General features: G+C 42.6%; 1 protein-coding gene across 2 annotated transcripts in view; it reads left to right on the plus strand.

Annotated features, from left to right (window-relative positions):
- Positions 1-20,756, plus strand: part of FGD3 (FYVE, RhoGEF and PH domain containing 3) — a 115,710-nt gene that overhangs the window by 57,367 nt on the left and 37,587 nt on the right. The window contains exons 2-6 of one of the 2 annotated variants that reach the window (XM_067303779.1): positions 1,620-1,790; positions 7,170-7,338; positions 8,477-9,074; positions 19,060-19,149; positions 20,521-20,657. In XM_067303779.1, the coding sequence (XP_067159880.1) occupies positions 1,620-1,790; positions 7,170-7,338; positions 8,477-9,074; positions 19,060-19,149; positions 20,521-20,657 (1,165 nt within the window). The remainder of the gene's footprint in view (positions 1-1,619; positions 1,791-7,169; positions 7,339-8,476; positions 9,075-19,059; positions 19,150-20,520; positions 20,658-20,756) is intronic. The other variant, XM_067303780.1, reaches the window with a different exon arrangement.

Below are 20,756 nucleotides of genomic sequence, written 5' to 3' on the forward strand. Positions count from 1 at the left end.
GCTGCCATTGCCATCACTGGGAATCTCAGCATCCAGAACGGAGGCATCTGCGTAAGTTCCTCCTGTGGCAGCTTGTTTTGGATAATCTGTTAGTCTGTTCTAATAATCTATTCTACTTTCACTGCATTTGCTTGATAAGTAAAACTATGTATGAATGACACTAGTGCTTATAAATTCCTGGTTTCAGCTATAAGCATATTTTAATAGCTGGTCAGTCTCAAATCTGCTGAAAAGCAGATACTATGGTAGAAATGCTAATGAATCTTCAACAACAACAACTGGCAGCCGAACTGAGGAATTCATGGGTTATATATTTGGGTGGCAGAGCTCAGTGAATAGATTCAGCCATCTGAATCCATTTTTGTCAGTGAAATTAGCTTTTGAATATTTTATGCCAATCTTTAAAAAAATTTCTGTAATGCTATGAAAGTTCCTGCGTTTGGAGAACAGCCCTTGGCTAATCTTCACAAGCAGCCTGTAAGGCTCAGATTTCAAAGTCTTGATCCAAAAGGTCACATCCCAATTTAATACCATTAGTGTAAACCCAGGGTAGTTTAGTTGATGTGGATGGAGGTGCTTGTTGTTTCAGTTTTTTGATCTTAATAGAAATCTAGCCAAGAGTAGGTTGCATTTGTGAAGCTCGTTCCATGTTCTTGAACATATCACAGAAAGGCTAAGACCGAGTTTCACATTTAGATGAATCCTTTTTCTACATAATGGAGATCATCTCACTGCAGAAAGATGCTGGTAATTTCAACTAGTCCACTTTAAAACAGGAACATAAAGAATGTTTGTCATGTTTTCTTTGCCATTTTTTATGGATTAGTGTTCCAGTTTCCTTTTTATGACACATTAGTAAAGCTAGTTCAGGGATTTCATGTCTCTTGGGACCTCCTTGCCAAAAAAGTCCAAAAAAAAAAAAAAAATTAAAAAAGTCCAGTAACCACTATGTGAAAGTGGATATATGGGTTTATTTCCATAGTGCCCACAGAAATGTATCAAGAGTGTTAAATTAAAAGGCAAACAAACATATTAATCACTCTTTTCTCTGTTTTCCCCACTGAATCATATCTTAATGGGATCTTCTAGACTCAAGCCTTTTGAGGGAATGTTAATATTTTATGCAAGAAGGAATAATAAATAGCAGTAAAATGTAGCTTGAAAGATTAAATCTCCTGAAGGAATGGAGCATTTTTTTCCATCAGACACATTTCTAATACACTGTAAGTTAGCTGTTGTTCTACCAACTAGCAAGCTGTTGTGTGCTAGGGCATTTGTATTTCTGTTTGGAGGAACCCTTTTGAAACAGCCTTTATCTTTTATATTTACTATTTTGCTTTTATTTGGGGTGTCTGTAATGAAGAAATAAATCATTAATAGAAGATAGGATTACCAAAATTCCTGCTGCCTTATCCATCAACTAGTTTGGCGTGTTTGTCAAGACTGAATATATTGGTTGTAGTAACTTCTGGGTGAATGACTGGCTCCCCCGTTTTCCCCCTGCCTTGCTTGCCTTCAGGAGCTTCCATGAGTGGTGTGCTACTAGAGGGAGCACAAACTTTCTTCAGGATGAAGAAAAGGAGGTAAACATTAACTTTTTTTTTTTTTCCCCTCCTTAGGTTGCCCTTGTGCTCCTTTTCAAATCAAATGTCACATTGACTCAAACCCAGCGTTGGAAGCATGCGGCGAACTGCAGCACATCAGCCCTGCGCAATGTATCCATCAAACTGGAAGGAAGCCCAAAACCAAGACTCCACTGGCCAAAATGCATCCTCTGCAGAAACCCCAAGGCAAGTGGCTTTGTCTTCCCAGCACTTGTGGAAACTTCTATGAGGCATGAAGTGAAATATTTTTAAATGAATTGTTTTAATTAAGTCATAACAAAGTAGAGTTATTTTATATTCTAAGGTTCAGATACAGCTAGTAGAGTTTTATTACCTTCACTTTTCCCAACGTTAGATAACCTCTTAGGGAAGCTTGCAAGAAGAAATTGATTCAGGAATAACAGATTACTTGTCATATTATACTTCCTGTATTATTGTGATGCTGCATGCAGCTGTGAAGTCTAAGTTTAATTTAGCAATATTGTTTTCATTCTTTATTAATTTTTTTAAAGAATATAGGTAAGAATAGCTTATTGTTTAAACCTGGATCTGTTTTCCATTTATTGAAAGTACTGTGCATAGCAACAGAAAATGCCTAAATGGAATGAATATATTTTAAAAAAGAGAAATATGAGCTAAACCAGTCACATCCAAGAGTAACATGTGGACTGTGGTAGCTCCACAAACCTGCAAGAATCACAGTGAAATAGGTAACAATCCCCAAATATGGTAGAACAGAAGTCAGGAAGAACCATGTTCTAGCTGGTCTAGAGAAGCTGAGAAGCCCGGAGAAGATACTAAGTTCATAAAATAAAAATTTGTAAGAAGCCTGTCCATGTAATATTTTGGTCACCATTAGGAGGTTTTGTACAAACTGTGCCCTTGCACCCCCAATTCCAAAAGCCTTTATGAAGTAATTTTCGGGTATGCATTTAGCCTTAAACAGCTACAAAGAAAAAGTTTTGTCCCTTCTGATTGTGAAAGTCAATCTGAAGTGTTTAGCTGGCATATTAGTTCATGCTCGAATCATCCCACTAGGTAATGGTCTGTGTATTTATAGAGCTTTCTCCTTGAGGTCTTGGTGTTCCATATTTCTTTAGTGGGTGTTGCAGGAATGTTAATGCTAACAGTAAAAAAGAATAACAAAAGTGTCTGTTCAGTAACAAATGGAGTGAATTCAGCTGGTGCAGAACAGGGAAGCTCCTCTGAAGTTGCAGAAGCACTGATTTCCAACTACTGAGGATGTAGCCTGTTCTGTGCATGTGTGTGTGTGTATACATACACACACATATATATGTATGTATAAAAACACGTGTGTGTATGTATTTTTTACATATGTAGTGTGTGTGTGTATTTCCACATTCAACATCAGAATGTCGAAGGGAGCTTACTTAGCTTGATTCCAATCCCAGTTAAAAGTTACCCAAGTGGATTAGCATAATCTGCGTCCGTCACTGAGACAGGTACTACTTCTTTCTTCTTCCTTCCGCCGGTCAGAAATGCCCATCCAAGCCCTCTCTCCTGTTAGAGCCGTGGGCTTAGAATCAGAGCAGTCAGTGTATCTCGCTAGCTGACATACGGCCTAGCGCTCCGAGAATGATGAAAGTTTGTTAACGAGGTGAAGCAGGCATCCAAAAGCAACGTGCTGTTTTGATTAGCTACCTTTGCTAATACTCTTTTTGACAGACCCCAGCTTGGTTGGGCTTCGTGATGTCGCTGTAAATGTCATCTAGTAAGAAGCAAGAGTCACAGTCAAAATGGGGCTGTCACACAGTACCCAGTACTCAGATTTCAGATTCTAATCTGAAATCTGGTTCTAATATTCTAATTTTATGCTAGACTGAGCCAAGTTGGCCAACACTGCAAATCACTGTTACAAGTCTTGGTCATGGACGTGCCGGTCATCTTCCTGAAAGATGCTTAATTGTCATAAAACTTAAACAATTATTTTATTATTTCACTTTATTTCTTTACAAGAACAAACGAATTTAAAAAAAGTATCTGCAAGTAGTTTACATATAACAGTAGGAAACAGTACTTTGCAAGCAAGAGAGATGGTAAAGATTTTTTTTCTTCCCTTTTATAGACTTTGTAAATTTGAAATGGCTTGTTTGCATTGCACAGTTCATTGGTGCCCCTTACTGTGTGGTTTGCAGAGCCAGCAAAGAAAGGAAAATATTTACTTCTTGCCTCTCCAGGAAAATGCAATTGGCAAAATTAAAAAAATCAGTGAGGAGTCATGGGGCAGATACAGTTCCACACGCTGCTTTCGTTAAACTGACTGTATTCAGGTTGACGTTCTTCCTGTAAATTATCCTCGCTTGTCCTTGGTGGCCCCATCCGACGAAAGTGACTGTGACGCTGTGGTGCCTTTCCTCGCAGCGGACATAAAAACCTTTCCCCCGGTTTTTATTGGTGGTCTTATGCAAGAATCTTTAGATTCGTGAGCTTTAAAGCGTCACCCCAGTCCCCGGAGCTACTTGGCTTCCTCGCCGCGGCCTGTTCCGTGGTGGCTTCTCGGGAGGGATGCGCTGGGGCCGCCACCGCGGGGGGCGCCGTGGGAGCGCCCCGTCACGTCGCCTAATAGACGCGTGCCGGCGCTCTGCGCTGCCGTGCGGACGGCTCGTGGGCCGGGGGGGCCGCAGCGACCCTGAGGCCGCGGTGCCCCTCTCGCGGGAGCGACGGGGCCTCGCTGCCTGCCGCCTCGCGGCTCCAGCGCCGGCGCTGCCGCCGCCCCCCGGTCTCTAACCTTGCCTTGCCCGCGTCTCGTCCGTCCCGCTGCTCCTCACGGGAGCGTGCTTGGTTTTTTCGATGTTGTGCCTTGCTCGGTCTGTGCATCTTCCAGGCGGCTCTGGGCTGTTGGGTGAGGTGGGTGGAGAAGGACCGGTGGAAGAGCCGTCCCAGGGCCTGCCTTGGGGTTGCAGGCGCCGCCTGCGACCGAGGTGTGCAGTCACGCTGCCCTCTTGCCTCCCTCAGTTAGCCGGCGCGTGCCCGAGGTCGCGCTGCTCGCCGGCCGGGGGCACGGCGGAGCGCCAGAGACGTACGGCGCCAGCAGCAGCGACGCTGCCCGCGGGGCCGCCGCGGGTCTTCCTGGCCGCCTCCCGGGCGCCCGCGTCCCTGCCGAAAGGCGGCACCTGCTTCTTTTCAGGGCTGGCTGCTCGTCTCGTACCTCTGACAGCTGAGCAGCGAGAGATGAGCTCACCTAGTATTGCTCGTTTTTAGTGTGCGGGTCTTCCATTTGCTCATTTGTGGAAGTCTCAAATGGTTTTGAATTTAAAGTCAGTAGATTTGGCTGAGAAGTTACACGCGCCGTGCCACGGAATGGATTTTACGAGGGGCTCAGGAGCGTGCGCTGCAGCGTTGGTTACGTTATTTCGGTGCTTTTCGTAGCAAGGTGCAGTGCAGGTTTTGCAGAGCCTATTTTATCTAGTCCATGGAGTTACAGATACGTTCCTGCGTTTCTATGGGCGAAGCAGAGCTGCCTGGCTGCTGGAGCTGTGATATGTTTTCTTGTAAATGTTGAACGTAGGTTTTTTGGTGTCAGCTCTTGAGCACACATCTTGTGTGGTTTAGTTTTGCTTTGTAAATAGTGTTTAATAAGGTCAGTGACTTTGCCTGGGCGCTAAAGTGTCTTTTTCCTGAAATTACTTTGGTAATTACCAAACTCGGAACCAACAAAAGGAAACACGCTTTATTTCCCTCTTTCCTTTTGGCGCAGCGTACGCGCGCTGCAGGGCGTACTGTCTGGGTGACTGCTGAGTCCACGAGCAGGAAGGACTTAAACGGTGATCGGATGTTTGCATGGATAGCGATGATATCCGTTGTTATTAGTGTCAGCCCTTTGAGGGAGGCAGTAAAATTCACCTTTGCGTGTTGTAAACCAGTCTAGGTTATTAAAGACCTAATAGGCCTTTAGTAGGGGGATAAGGATGTGTGTGTTTGGGGGTTTTTATGCATTAGTATGCAAGATCATTTTCTTTTCCTGCTTACTTCTTTTTCCTGTGTAAGGTAGGATTTGTGGTGTGGTTTTTAATCTGAACTATAACACTTCTATTTTAAGATAGGAATTCCAAATTCCAAATTTTGGACGCTAGGCCAATCTGAGAGTCAATCCATCTATTATAAGTGTCCTGTTAAGGCTCAAATCATTAGAAGGTCTGACTTTACTTTTTGGTGCTGAGATGAACTCAGTAATGTCCGTAGTTTTAAATCCTGCTGCATTCTGCGCTCCAAAATTCGGAACAACCCATGGTCCTTGACCTCAAGCAAGGACCGTCCGTGGCAGCTGCGCACGCGCTGTGACGAGAGCGGACACCGAGGCTCATCGGGAGTTTGCAGCAGTTTCAGAGCTTAGGCAGAGCAGGGACAGCAGGCACTGGCTTTTTCGGTGCGTGTGTGTCAGTTATCCTCTTAAAGAAAGTAACCATGAAATTACACATTCAGAACAGTTGCTAATTAAAGCTCCATTACAATGTTAATCGCATTATGCTGATGTGCCAGATGGACCATTAAAAATCTGAATTTCTTGAAATAAATTGTTGTTCTTGAAAGAGTTATTTAAGAAAACCTACATTTAGAGTTTTCTCATTTGTATATTAGCTCTTTGGATATTTAAGACCAGAGCGAATATTTGGCAGCGCCGCTCCACGTAGTATGCGCTCTGGGAGTAAGCGCATGGTCAATTTGCCTATCTTCTAGTTTAAGGACTGCTTGTATGAAGTCGCTTTCACTGTATGAAACCGTAACTGCATGTGAACCTGTTGCCATGGGTTACTGCTTGCGTATTTCCAAAACCATTTACTCTGCAAACAATATAAGAGGTCTGAATACATTTTTTTAAATTACATTTTTCAAAATACTGTATTAAACTTTTTACCTACACCTCCTAATGAATTCTTAAGCAGAATGTTTGCATTCTTAAAACGTGTATTTAATTTTTGTAGCATATAACTCAATGTAGTACCGAAAGAGGAAGGAAATTTATGAAGACTACACCACAAAAGGGATGGGGGAGGGAGAATGAAAGGAAGAAAAGCTATTACATTCTGCTTGTGGGGTTTCTGGCCAAGTAAATATAAGGCACAGAAATGCGCGGTGGGATTATTTTTTGGTGGTTTGGGTTTCTCTTTTTTTTTCCCTTTTTTCTCTTCCAGCTTTAGTTTAGTATGCTAGATTCAATGGAGCATTTGAGTTTTGAGAAGTCATGGGAGGGGAAACTCAGCAGAGTGATTGAGATGGCGAGAGCATTTGCAAAAGCTAAGTGTGAGCTGTGCATCCTGTTTGGTAACAAGGAAGCGGTGAAGTTCTGCGAGCTGCTCAGTTTGTTAACGCATCTGATAGGCCTGTAGACATGCAAAATAGAAGCCTGTCATTTTTCTTTAGCATAGGGCAATCTGCTTTTGTGTAAGAAATGGTTCTGGACTGCAGCAGCATCGGTGAAATCCATAAAGAAGGGTGAAAGAATGGATTCTCCTCATTCTGCCTTGACTGCATGGATTTTTTTTCTCAGTTTAACATAAGGAAGATGGAGATTTATTCTCCCCTTTTTTCTCTGTGTTTTATTAGTACCTCCTAAGCCTGTCCATCTCAAACCTGGGCAGGAGAGAATTCCTCCTGCGCCTTCTCGGCCTCTACCAGCTGATCCCAAGTCATCGAGGAGCTTAGTGCCTGGAGAGGAAGAAATACCAATATCAGCAGGAGTCAACACGCTCATTGAGAAATTTGAAAGTATTAGGTAAATATGTTTTTGATATCTGCTCTAATCTCTCTTTTTTTGCATTTTTGAATTAAAATACAGCAATAGGAAACATTAGTTGTCATGCAGAAACTTCTTTCAGGATGTTTTTTTTACCAAAAGTGCAAAGCTTGACTGACTACATAAGGTATTTGTTGTAAAAGCATGTTTTTCAAAGACTATTAGTTTGCATCAGAGTCATTCTTGGAGCTTAAGGCCCACTGAATTTGGCAAATGTTCTGCCAGAAACAAGCAGCCCAGATCTGCTTTTAGTAAGTAGACTTGATATCAGAATTGTTTTAGTGTTATAGGAACTTGATTATAGTGATTTAAAATAAATGAGTTTTCTGTCTAAGATTCAATAAATGTCAGACTTAATGTTAGCTTGCTTCTTGGAGGCAGGGAACGGTTAATGCAGTGTATCATGAAACAACTTAATATATAAGATAGTTTCTTTCCTCTGAAAATGTGTATATATAACGAGCATTAAACTGGGTTCGATATTTTTACGCTGTAACACTAGCTCTTTTTACAAACACTGTTAACATAAAGATTCTCTCTGATGACCAAATCTGCCCACTTGTGCTAAGTGATTATTTTCATAAAGATGGAGCGAGAGGGAGAGAGAGATACTGTACTGTGTGTGAGAGCGTATTGTCACCTAGGGTGAACCTGGTAAGGTGTCTTTCAGATGGAAAAGTAGTGCATTCTTGTGCTTCAGAAACGTCCTCTCTCTTGCAAAGATTAATTTGCCCCAAAGGCTTTGTTCCATTGAAGAATGTAAGTTCCCGTTTAAGCAAACCTATAAGCAAATACTTCCTTTGAAAGATGATTCTCCTGTCCCCAAACCACCAAAACAAACTCTTCTTCCAGGCAACGTGGGGAGTATTAAAGAGCCGGGGTTCTCATGGTGTTAGACCATAAGTAAAACTTCCGTCTCAGAGTGGCGTGTTTTTATTTGAGATTGCTTGGCGAATGTTATTACAGTAATGTGCACACCCTTGCTTCCTTGGATTGCCGGGGGGTGTAAGAAACATAATGTGAATCAAATGAAAATCAGGCCTGTCTCTTTTGAGGCACTGCTGAAATCTCTGAGTGTTAGTGTGAATGACTTGGGGTGCTTTCTCTTCACCTGTAGGCAACCTGTACATATACTTCAAAGAAACCAGCTAAATTTAGCTCTTAAGATGGAACCTGGCCTGGACTCCTCCAAACAATCAAGCTCGTGCGACTGCGACACGGTAGCTTCCAGCGGCTGCTCGGCAAATGAAAAAAGTGAACCAGATGAAAATGAGCCAGACGTACTGTGCAGCGCGGATCTATCTAACACAGACATAATGAAAATTAAAGAGCTAAGCATAGGCGATAACAAAAGCCATGAAGACTGTACTGCTGTGAATGTGAGCAAAGAACCCTCTAGAGAGCTTGGCAGTAAAGACTCCACTGCAGAACTGAATGGTAATGGTAAAATTCCCAACAGAGACAGTGGCATTGACAGCCCTTCTTGTAGCGTGGCAGGGGAAACTTTCCCCAACGAAGAAGGAGCAGAACAAAAGAAACCCGGCACAGCTGGGAATCCGGTGGACATGGAACCGGACAAAAAGGGTGCCAAGCCTTCCCCTGCAGAGCAGAAGCGAGACTCCACGCAGGAGGAGGACAGTGACATCGATGAAGGAAGCAGTGAGGAACAAGAGACAGCAGAAGTGCCAAAGTTAGAATATTTGGATGTAAACAAGGTAAGATTATTATTTCTAAGTACTCTGGGGACAGCTCCTGTCCAGAGATCCCTTGCATCAGCTTTTGTGTGGTGGGCGTGTGTTTTGTTTTGTTTTGTTTTGTTTTTTTGTCAAAGGATCATTACAGTCATTAATTTCCTGCCTGATGCAGGTCATAAGTTGTTCCTGATCTAGATCATGTCTTTTAGAAAGGTTTCCACTCTTGATTTAAAAGGCTTCCTGTAAGAGAATCCATCCCATCCGGAGGTAGGTTGTTGAAATTTGCCTAAGTGCTTTTGCAGATAAAGACTCACACCTTGTGTTTGTTGTTTGAATTTGTTTAGGTTCAGCTTCCAGTTATTAGGTCCTTTTGCTTTCAGTGGGTCTCAATGGTATACAAAGTGTTAATTGGATAGCGCGTCTTGCAGGATCAGGGCCTTACATTATGGAAGGACGTGCATACTGGATGTCTCTTCTAGCAGAATTTTTTTTTTTATAAGGACAACTGTGCTTCTTTTGGTGTGACTTTTTGTTCTGTGCAAAGAAATTGTTTTGAGGGTAGCTATTCTGTGAATTGTATCAAATTACTGTTCAAGAAACTGTAACTAGAAGAGATTTTCCTCGAACGCGGAGTAATGTAGTCCAGGCTGTTGTGTATTTTGCTGCAGCTGTATAACATTAACGACAGATTCCTTTGATTATCTGTTTATTGAGACAGTTATTTTTAGAAATACTGGTAATAGAATGGATTGGAAGATTTTCCAGAAAGAGAAAACGGAAGATGCTTTGAGCAAAATGTCTGCAAAATGTTGCGCTTTTTTTTTGTTTTTTTTTCTTTTTGTTTGTTTTGGGGGGGGGATTCTACTCAGTGATCATGAAAGTAAAGTTTATATTGGATTTTTTAGTTAGAATACAATGAGTACTAGCAATCAGGGACCTGTGAACTGTAGTTAGTGAACCGTAGTGTTCACACATCCGTTTGTGTGAATTGTGTGGTTCTGTTCAGTCGCTGAATGTATCCTGATTCATGAATGTTAAGAATTTGTCCCTTTGGGAAAGGTGGCAGTTAAAACTCATTCAGTAGCTTCTGGGTTGAATCAGTCAGTGACTATTAAGGAGTGATGAAAACTGTATGCAGGTATGTGCTGGGCGTAAAGTTCTGTCATTCGGTGATGATGAGTATAGTTTCTGAGTATGGCTAATGGTCTGTGGCGTCCCTTTTTTCAAAGAGTAGAAGACACAGTATGATGAGACGAACATACCTTCAGAAAGGTATGAAAAAAACCATACTCTGCTTTGCTTTATGCTGAAGTTTTTTTGTCACTTGAGTTCAAGTTCAGTCTGGTATGACTGGACTCACTTTCAATTCACGTGATTCAAACAGTAACATTATTGCCTGGGACTGTGTTTCCCATCCAATGCTTAATTGCTGTACTGCTCCTTTTGCATTTTCAGGGAATGCCATACTCATTCAAATGGAAGCACCTGACAATTTTTACAACCCTGTTCTTCAGCAAAAGAGTACAAGACTTAATGCTTCTTGAAGTACTGATGTGTAAATAAGGAACAACTCTCTTAAAAAAACACGGAATTGCGTAATTATAATACCAATTTGGGTGAAAGGAGACTCAGCTCCCTCATATCCAGGAACTTTATTCACTGTCTCAATGTACAAGAGGCAAGTGTAGCTCCCCACCCGAATCTTGGTATAATGGGCACAGAACGTGTTTATTATGTGTTTATAAATCCAAGTGTCAGAGACCTGGCCAGCTACTCTCAGACCTGTCAGTTAAAAGTATGAGTTTAGTCAGAGGGAAGGACAGAAACACTGATTTTGGTGTCACTGACACCATTAACATCAGAATAATAGCTGCCATCAAAGCAAAACTTGAAAGGTTGTTCTGGCAAACCCTCCTTGTCAGAGTGGAAGTTGGTCATATTTCCAAACTCTGTGATGAATGAATACCCAACCCACTCTACAGCGTAACAAAAATTTCAATCATAATTACAATAATTTATATTTTTGTGGCTAGTGTTTTTCATCCTAGAGGATCTAAGACCTCTAGAAACTCCGCACAGATTTCACAGTCTCTAGGAGAGCTTTGGCTCTTGTGAGGTAGCCGCCGTTACTCGGGCAGGGACATGCATCGATCAGGGTGCCCGTAGCCCAGCAGTGCCACCTTTTGGGACTGGGTCTGGAGCAGACTGGACGATTAAACATCTACCAGACGGGGAAACAATAAGGGCCACGTGAACCCGGTCTGTGTGGCCAAACCGGGCTGCTTTCTGTGCATATGTACCAAGCCTGTAGATGGAGGGGGCGTGATGGGATTTGCCTCCCTGTGAGCTGCAGCAGCTCCTGGCAGCTGGTGGAGAAACTGGACTTTGACCTCTCCAAGGGCTGGTGAGGACTCTTCAAAGTCTGCACCAAGTACATTAGACATGACTGCCTTCAGCTGGGCAGGGAAAGCCACCGTGCAGATGACCTTGGGCTTGCACAGGAGTAAATCTGTGGGAATGAGTCAGAGATCCAGCAGGAGCGCGGTTCTGCACTGGCCGAGGAGACCTGTATGCGTTTTGTGTTCTGTGCAGGAAGTCAGTGTGGGGAATTTCAGGAAAGCTCCTTGCGACAGTGAGGCATCTCAGTTGCTCCTGTTGACATCCATCTATTAGCATCTGTTAACACTTGCCCTCTATTACCTCTGTTAACATCTGGTATCTCGTCAGTAGTCTGGGTGAAAGCTTGTTTACGTTCCCAGTGGCAGCATGACTTTCGCAGTGCGAGGCTTCGAGTCCGCTGCTGTTCCTGTTTCCTAAGGCCACAGGAACTGTGTGGATAGCTGCATATATACATATACACACAGTGAAATACTTTAAATATTTTATATACATAAAATATATGCATGTTGCATGCATGAAACAGAAATATTATTAAAAATTCATTTATTGGTGGTAACATGCCAGCAAGAAAATAATGCACTAAATTCTAAAATCTTGAATCTGGTAATTAAATTTGCTATTGGTTAAGAGTGCAGTATCAAACCAACTGTGGCTACCCTAAGTGGATGACTTTACTGTATGATTAAGATGTGCTTTACTGCCAAATACCAACATTTTCTAAGATATTGGAGTCTGGATAGCTGTGTGTAAGTCTTGTTTCTTGGGTTAAATATTTATATACTATGAAATAATACAGATAAAACAGAGTTACAGAGACAATACTTTTGTGTAGCGTGCGTGAGGAATCTATAAGAGAGAGAGATCTCTAGAGGAAGAAGTTATTTGTCTTCCTGTGAGAAGTCTTTTGAAGTTACTCTCCTTCCCGTTGGGCCTCTTAATCTAAACGGGTGAGTACAGGGGGGCAGGTTGACGTTCTTGTGGATGCGCTTCAGCTTCTCCCAGGTGATGTTGATTCCACCTTCAAAAACGCAGGTTTGGTAATGATCGAGCTCCGTTAAGTCAACTTGTTGTTGCAGCCACGTGGAGGGGAACGGCTCGTAGAGAGCTTCCCTGCCTCTTCTGCCGTGCAAAAACTGTGCCCTCTTCTGGGGACAGGCGCGTGCTGACACGGTCACGTAAAGCTCCGGTGCGTGTTGCGTGTCCCCTCGTCCTCCCGCTCTCCCCTTCGGCTGCCTTGCACGTTTTGGGTGCTGTGGAGTGAGTCAGTAAAAGCGAAGGGCTGCGGCTGCCAGCGAGGAGAGCCGGTGCGGTTTGGAGTTGACTTGTTCGTTGGTCACTCTGAGGCTGGAAGTTCACGTCACCCTTGACGAAAGCGATTACTTCCCGGCAAGCAAGGTGCCTGCCCCGCTGGAAGGAGCTAAGGAGCGTTCAGGCAGCCCCAGCTGCGGGCGCGAGGGACGGAGACCCCTTCCTCCTCTCGAAACGTCCCCCGCAGAAGGGCTTGCGTCAGGGTCCCGGCTCGCTCTCCCTGCTCCCCCTGCCTGCCTCTAGCACCAGGGTTTGCAGCTGCGCGGCAGGGGCAAATAGCACTGTAATAGTGCTGGGGTTTCCAGAAAGCTTTGCTACAGCTAGAGGAGAATGCATAACACGTACAGCTGCAGAATGATTTAATGATGGCTGAGTAACTCCTAGGATATCAAGTTAAGCGAAGTTCATGAATAAACATGAGTAGAAAACATTCAAATTTGCCTTTTTTCTTCTCTAGTTTTCAGCTTCCATCCGCCACCTGAGCTTTCACACATCCCATGGCTGATGAAGTAATGTCGCCTGATGTGTGACTCGTACTGTTTTATTTAGTCTCGGTTTAGCTCGACAGTGTGGCCTGGCTTCCTTTGGGAGTCTGCGGCACAGTCTAACAGATCTCGCTGTTAGCACACAATTATTGGAATATGTTTTAAAATCGCAGAAGTGACTTACTGGGATTTCTAGTTATCTTTTGTCAAAATGAAAATGAACAAGGGGAGCTTATTAGTTTTGATAATGTCCCAGGAAATGTCAGTAGCTCCAAGAACAGAGGCACGTTAGCCTTGATGGCTGCGAAGGAAGGAATGACGCGGGAGTGGGACGGAGGGGCTGTCGCACTCCGCAGCCTGCTGTCCCAGGCTGCTGCTGAGTGCCTGCCTGGCAGCACCGGAGTGCGGCTTCTCAGGTGGCTAATGCTTCTTCCTATCCTTTTGTTTAAATATTTTTCACTGAGAGAAATGCACGCTTATTAATAATCACAAAAACCGCCTTTCTCCATCCATCCTGCTTCCTGAGAACCTGCTGTGTGAAATAATAGTAATAATGACATCCCATGTGGGCCTCATACAGTCCCTGATGTATTCCCATTCTGCCTATACTGAACTGGAGTTTCACTTCTAATTTCATTGTGCAGTTTGTGTTGGAAAATTTGACCTGTAGTCCTCCAAGTCAGACCTTTGGGTAAGATTATCTCTGTGTATATTCTTTAAAAAAAAAAAAAAAAAAAAAGTAAAAATAGTTGGCCTTAAAGAGGAAGTGAAATTATTATTTCTACTTCCTGATTTGACACTAGGGAGCATTGCCAAAATAATCAGTCTTTTCACAATCCGTGGAAGCATCTTGATTTGTTCTGTCAGTGGGTTTTTACAGCAGGTTATGAAAAGAAGTTTTTGCTTATTTGTGTTTTTTTTGTTTTATTTCCTAATTCAGTGATATATAAAAGCCAGAGAGAAATCCATGCAGCTTACCTAGGACGCAGAATTGCTTGGGTCAGTGTTTTATCATAATGCCGGTTCAGAAAAATCATATATGTTATCCCATCATCAATTTTTTTTGGCTACCCTAAGGAAAATGAGATGCTGGTATACAGAGAAGATATCCTGTAACACAGGATAACTTTCTCGTATTGCTTTCAGCATTTTTGAGTAGGAAGTTTTTCTATAATCTTTCTGGGACCTTCTGTGCTCTTTGTAGCAGTGACTGGTGGTATTTCGTTGCGTTTTTAAAGCATGATTTTTAGCATATGATTTTAACCTGAGCCACATCCTAGCAGTTTTCTCATGAGAGTTGATGAAAACCTTTTGTAATAAAGTAGAGATACTGAATGTGCTTGCGCAATACCAATTATGAGAAAAATAGCTGCTGCAGCATATTGCCCAATTTTTCCTCCGAGTTTCCATTTTACCTTTAATTTTTACTTTGAATTTGCTTTTCATGCCTTCGCATGGTGAGTACCCGGAGGACGCGCGGGTGCCTGCGGCGTCCCCACGCACTGGCCGGGCGCAGGGAGCAGCCGCCCGGGCCGAGGAGGCAGCGCGGAGCCGCTCTGCGGGACGGCGGCTCCGCGGTGCTCTGGCTGGCGTTCCCTCGTTTTTAGTTTTTGGGGAGAGGGGGACCGTTCCGGGTTTCTTGTTTTGTGGACGGTCACAGGCACGTGTTTGGTAGGTCCAAACTGTTGGAGCTTGGGCCAGGTGGCGAAAGAGCGTGGTGCCACGGCTACGCGGAACGCCGTGGAAAGCTTCCTGTGCCGCCCAGCGAACGCCTGCCGCTTCTCTTTCTTCTCGCTGAGCCAGCTGAAGGGTTTTGGAAAGACTGTGAGGTGGTGTTACGGTGTGGTGCGCGACGGTGGAGGGTAGCGGTAGTATGCTGTAGGTGTGTTGAGCAGTCACTCAGCAAGAAGCTTTGGCAAAGCAGAGGTTAAGTATATACTGAGGTTAAGGATATTTGCAAAGAATAAAGCAGCTTAAAATCTGTGTGAGGCGGAAGAGTAAATATTTCCCGTCTCAGTGTTATTTACGTGTCTCGTAAATGATGTGTGTGCTGCTTCTTCAGGATATCAGTATTTTTATATTTGCTAGTAGTCAGCTATGTTTCACTGGTGCCCAGCAGCAATAATTTGGTTCCCATGTAGTTTGCAGTTAAGCTCTAAGCTTAACATTGTGTTTTGTCTTTAATGTTAACAAAATAAGTAATCTCCTTGGATAGAGGCCTCAGAACTGGGGTGTATGTTTTGAGCAATCGTAAGCATGGTGTCGGCCTCAGATACTTACCTGTTTTGAACTGCTAAAAGTCAGCTGCAGGTTTAGTTCTCATTGCGGGGGCCTCGTTCCCGCTCCCGCGTCGGCAGCGCTCGCTGCTGGGCATCGGCTTATCGGCTTTCGTCCCAGCCTTCCCGAGGGCGGGCGCGCTGCTTCTCCGCGTTACCGGCGGCAGCCTGGCAACTCCGGCGGGGGCGTCGGGGAGAATCCCGCTCCGCTCGCCCCTGCGGCCTCTCGGAGCGTTCGGGAGTGGCGGGAGCAGGCGGTCGGGGCGCTGCCGTGCCGGCGCGGGGCCGACGGCACCTTTTCGAGTCGTTGTCCTGTTTTCTCACCTCCGAGCGACGCTGATGGCAGAGTTACCTGGCGGCATGTGCTCCTGGTACTTGGGTTTTCCCATCTACTCTTGTTTCAAAATGTTAGACCGAAGCCTGCTTACTGCATCGGGGTGAGGTCGGGTGATGCAGTTATGCGAGCAAACCGGAGCAGGGACTTATATAACACTGTTACATAAGGGATATAACCCACATTTGAATTTGCTTTTTTTTTTTTTTTTATTTTCCTTTATGAACATAAACCATGAAATGTCTTGCCCACAGTAAACTGGAATACAGCTCAGGCTTTGTTAAATCCGTCCTTCCATGGGGCGAAATGCAGAAAGCCAGAAGAACTGGACTGTCTGTAACACTTGATCTGTCGTATCAAATGCTTCCTCTGAAGTCTTGTGTCAATTGAAGGGTGAACGTGCTGCAGATAGGTTTGAAAAACATGCTTATCTCTGTCACCGGCAAAAACGGCAGCTGAAAACATAGTCTGTCCTTAAAACGTTACGTCAACTCGAGCTAAAATTCTGTTCAGCCGTTGTTTGCTATTTAAGCAGATGTCAGCAAGATTTTTGGAAATATAAACTGAGTTGCAGATGGTGAGGGTCAGGAGGTTAAAAAGTGCCTGTGCTACGTAAAAGTTTACTTTTCAGAGCAAATGTATTTGGTTGAAAATAATTCTTTTTCAAATTGTGGATTCAAACAAATCAAAGGATGTTCTTGGCAGCTGGCATGCCGGTCTGGTTACGTCAGTGCTTCGCGTTCAGACGCTCCTTTCTGCGCTCAACAAAGTTGGCAAATAAATTCTTTCTCAGTGAGAGAGCCTTGCAGTTACTGAAATTTGAATAGCCGGCAGTGTATTTCGTTGTAAGCTGTAATATGTTGGTTTTTCCCTATAACAAGTTCATAGCATTATTGTGCAGTGATTTTTCTCTCCATATGTATCATATGGATGAATGGAGCAGGATGTTAAAATAACTTAAAAGAAAAATTGAGTTTGCTTGAAATAATAACAGGGGTAGGTAGAGTACGTGTCAAAAGTTTCTTCATGGAGTGGTTGTCTGCCTCCAAGCTCATGCAGAAAAAGAGAGGAATTGCTTTAAAGAAAAGAAGACTAGCACCTTTTCAAATCCAGGAAAAGCCATTTGCCTTTCTTCAGTTAATACTTACATCACCGAATCCAGATACCTTATGCTAAGGTAACTGTGGTACCTTTATGCAAGGTAGCTGTGGTTCTGGTTTATTTGAGTGCATGGCTGGCTTTTAAACTTCTTTGAGGTCTTTCAGTTGTATTGCTGTTTGTCTGATTGTATTTTTTTTATTTAAATTTGTTTACTTCCAGTGTTGTTTATAATCAAAACAAGATGACCTTGAAGCTTAATGAGAACATTTAATGACCTTTTCTAACAATGAAATACATTGTGTGCATTAGTTATGTCCACTCTTATTTATCTTCTCTTAAAATTGCCCAATCTTATTAACCTCTTCTTTTATGGAAATTGTTCCACACATAATTATTTTCATCTTTTTTTTTTTTTCTCCAATCTCTTTTTGAAATCCATCATATATTTTTCAGGCTGGGTAATGAGAACAGAATGTTTGCCTAGGGAGGGTGAAACACCCATTTGTATTATTAGCGTTCTGTATTTTCACTAGAATTTCCTTTCCTTTCTAATATTCTGTCTTTTTTAATTACCACTATAAATGGAATAGATTTTTTTTTTCATTGAACTACCCAGGTTTTTCGCCCTTGGTGGTTACAGTTAATTTGAAATCCAGCAATGTGTGTGAGTAACTCGGAGCCCTTCCTTGTGTGCGTTACAGCATGCCTGTGCTTTCGCCTCCCGCTGCCCAAGCACCTCCTCTTGTCCAGGCTGTCTCTGGTGGTGGCCGGCAGTGTGTGTCTGTAGAAATGCCTGCCACCAATATTAGCAAGCACGTGGAGACTGGTGCTGTGGGTACTCATCACTACTGGTGATGAGGGCCTCAGGTGCCTCCTGAACCAGAAGGGGTGTGTTTGCATTTGATAGTCTTCAGTTGGACTTTTATTCCGTGAATTTGTCCAGTAGCTTTTTTTTTTTTTTTTTTTGGAACCAGTGGGAACTGTTCACTGTCTGCTGGGTCATGTGTTTAAGGGTTCCACAGCTCAGTAACGTGTTGCATAAGGAAGTATCTCCTGGTCTTGAAGGAGGACCGTGATAATTTTAGTTCATGCTCTTTAGTTTTTCCATGGAGGAGACAGTGAATAATTGCTCAGTTGATACTCTGTTCCATTAAGCATTTATAGTTCTCTTATCTTCCTCTCAATTGTCTTTTTTCCAGACCCAGCCCAGTAAAATTTCCATACATTTGATCATCCTTGATGCCCTTTTCAGATGTTTCTGTTCCTAAAAAACAACCAACCAGCACTCAGTTCTGGAACCTAATTTTGGTTTGATTGTAAGCATGGAGTTTAAAGTCTAGACCTTTACAAAGATATGTAGAGTTTGTCAAAAAACTAAAGCCTGTATCATACTAATTCAAGTATTTTTAAGCACTTAGATCTGAGAATCTATATAGCTTTTGGCTAAAAAGTGAATAAAGTTGAGACTTCGCAACTGCCTTCAAGTTTTTGCTTTAGTCTTTTTTATTTATTTATTTTTTTAATGAATATAATGAAAGATTTCACTAGGTGATTTCAGTTACATTGCTGAAAATTCTTTCCAGGGAATTGGTGGGAGTTTAAAACTGCACAAAATACTTAGATATATACCACTGGTAGCAATGCCATACTGGCCATGGAGTGAAGTACATGACCAAAGCGATCTTTTCTAGTTTCTGTTGGTTTTGTAGTCATAAGACTTGAACTAAAAACGGAGAGCAGTTGATTTGTAGTCTAGTGCCTTAGTTACCAAATAAATAGGCTGGGTGTATTTCCAGATTTGGAGGATGTTTCTGGTTCTTCATAGAAAACCATAAAGAATTAAAATGACATCCTGGCCAGCCATTAACTGCATTAGTCATTGGTCTTTTAGAATATAGCTTTAAAAATGTCTCTGGAGCAAGCAGATCCTTTGGAAAGAAACATGGAGTAGATCTTGACATGCATTAACTTCATTCACTTCAGGCTTCTGTATTGGCAGGGAATTTGGTCCCTGAGAAAATGGAAAAGGGAATGGTTGACAAAAGTTAGATTTGTAGGTACAGATGAATTGTGTTATTTGTAACTTTTTTTTTTTTTTTCAGTGTACAGAGCCCCAAAAGCTATTCAACATTGCGAATGAACTGCTCCATACAGAAGAAGCATATGTTAAAAGACTCCATCTATTGGACCAGGTAACTCAATTTTGAATAAACTATGCTTCGCTTTCTGTGAGCAACAACAGTGTCTTCTGTTCATCCCCTAGTTGAGAGCCCAATTCCCTTTCTTGTCAACACCCAGGATTCCTGTTTTGGCTGGCACTTGGAGTTCTGACGTCAGCACTGCTTGACGACATGGGCCACCAAGGATCCCTTGTGTTTGGTCTGAATTAAGGCAACCAAATACTAAACCAGATGAGTGCCTGTGTTAGAGAAGCAGGAGTGAAAACATGATTTGTTGGTGGGAGGTGCAGTTTGCTTGCCAGGGCTAGGAGCAGTTGCATGCCAAGGGTCCCGGAGGCAACCTTTTAGCAAGCAGGTTCCCTGAGCTGGAGCCTGAGGATAGGACATGGGAAGGAGGAATGGGAAAGCAGCAACCCAAGATAAAGACACTGTAAGTGTTCAATTCCTCCCCTGAGCATACGTGGAAAGGAAATCATGGGGCACCAGGGGCACTGATAAATAGTGAAACCTGTGACTCTTCTGTAGAGTGTAATAGGTTTGGTGGGTTTTACTAGGATCAGGACACAAGGATCAGGCCATTGCTCACGGTGGATTTTTTTTCCTCGCATTCTTTAATTGTTGTCCATCATATTTATACATGGGGATAAAGTAAAAGTGGTGTGATGAACCTGAATTTTCTTCCACATAAAACATTGAGGTGAGTCTACACAGTTCAGGCATACCTATAATTATCTTAAAGAAAAACATGACTGTGCAGAAATGACGTAAAAAAGAGGATGAGTCACATGGTTATACAAGTGCTTTTAAAAAAAGAAATCTTGTTAGAAGCTGTGACTTTCATGGAGCCCTTTACATTCCAACACCAGGACCTCTACAGAAGATTTTCCAGTGTTTGCTTTGGATGAGCAGAGTGTGTCTCAGGAACTTAGAAATCTAGGGAGTGTCTTTCACTTTTGTTCAGTACAGTGTAATTTTTCCCGTAGAGAAATGAAATAATCAAATGGTTTATTTTGCTTCATGTAAATATGAGTAAATACTTGTCAGGGACTGATTGATCTATGCAACTTACACTTCCAAATACAAGACGTCTCATTTCTTCAGTAGTTTCAATCTTTTTTGACTTACAGACCCCTCAGTTTTTTCTAATGGAGAAGTAGGCCTGTAAGTTGTAAACCTAAATCTACTTGACAAGGAACTTATGTTTTGTGAAGCTCCTACAGGTGTTCAGTTTGGTGATCCCCAAGGACTGAGAACCTGAAGCTGAAAATTGTAGCCTTGTTCTTATGCAGTCAGCTTTGAAATATTGCAATCTAAAGCCAGTGTGTTTAGCTTTTTTTTTTTTTTTTAATATATGTTAAGTTACTGCCTTGTTGTCTCATGCAGGTTTTTTGCACGAAGTTGTCAGAAGCAGGTATTTCATCTGAAGTGATAACGGGCATCTTTTCAAATATTTCTTCCATCTATTGTTTCCATGGACAATTTCTTCTTCCTGAGCTCAAAACAAGAATTACACAAGAATGGTGGGTAATTGTCATTACAATTATTTTTAAAATCTGTTTTTAAGAAACTCTAGCAACCAAAAAGTCTAGTCTTGTAACATAGCTGTTAATTGTGTTGTA

The sequence above is a fragment of the Apteryx mantelli genome, chromosome 12, assembly GCF_036417845.1.
Source record: "Apteryx mantelli isolate bAptMan1 chromosome 12, bAptMan1.hap1, whole genome shotgun sequence".
Classification (NCBI taxonomy): domain Eukaryota; kingdom Metazoa; phylum Chordata; class Aves; order Apterygiformes; family Apterygidae; genus Apteryx; species Apteryx mantelli.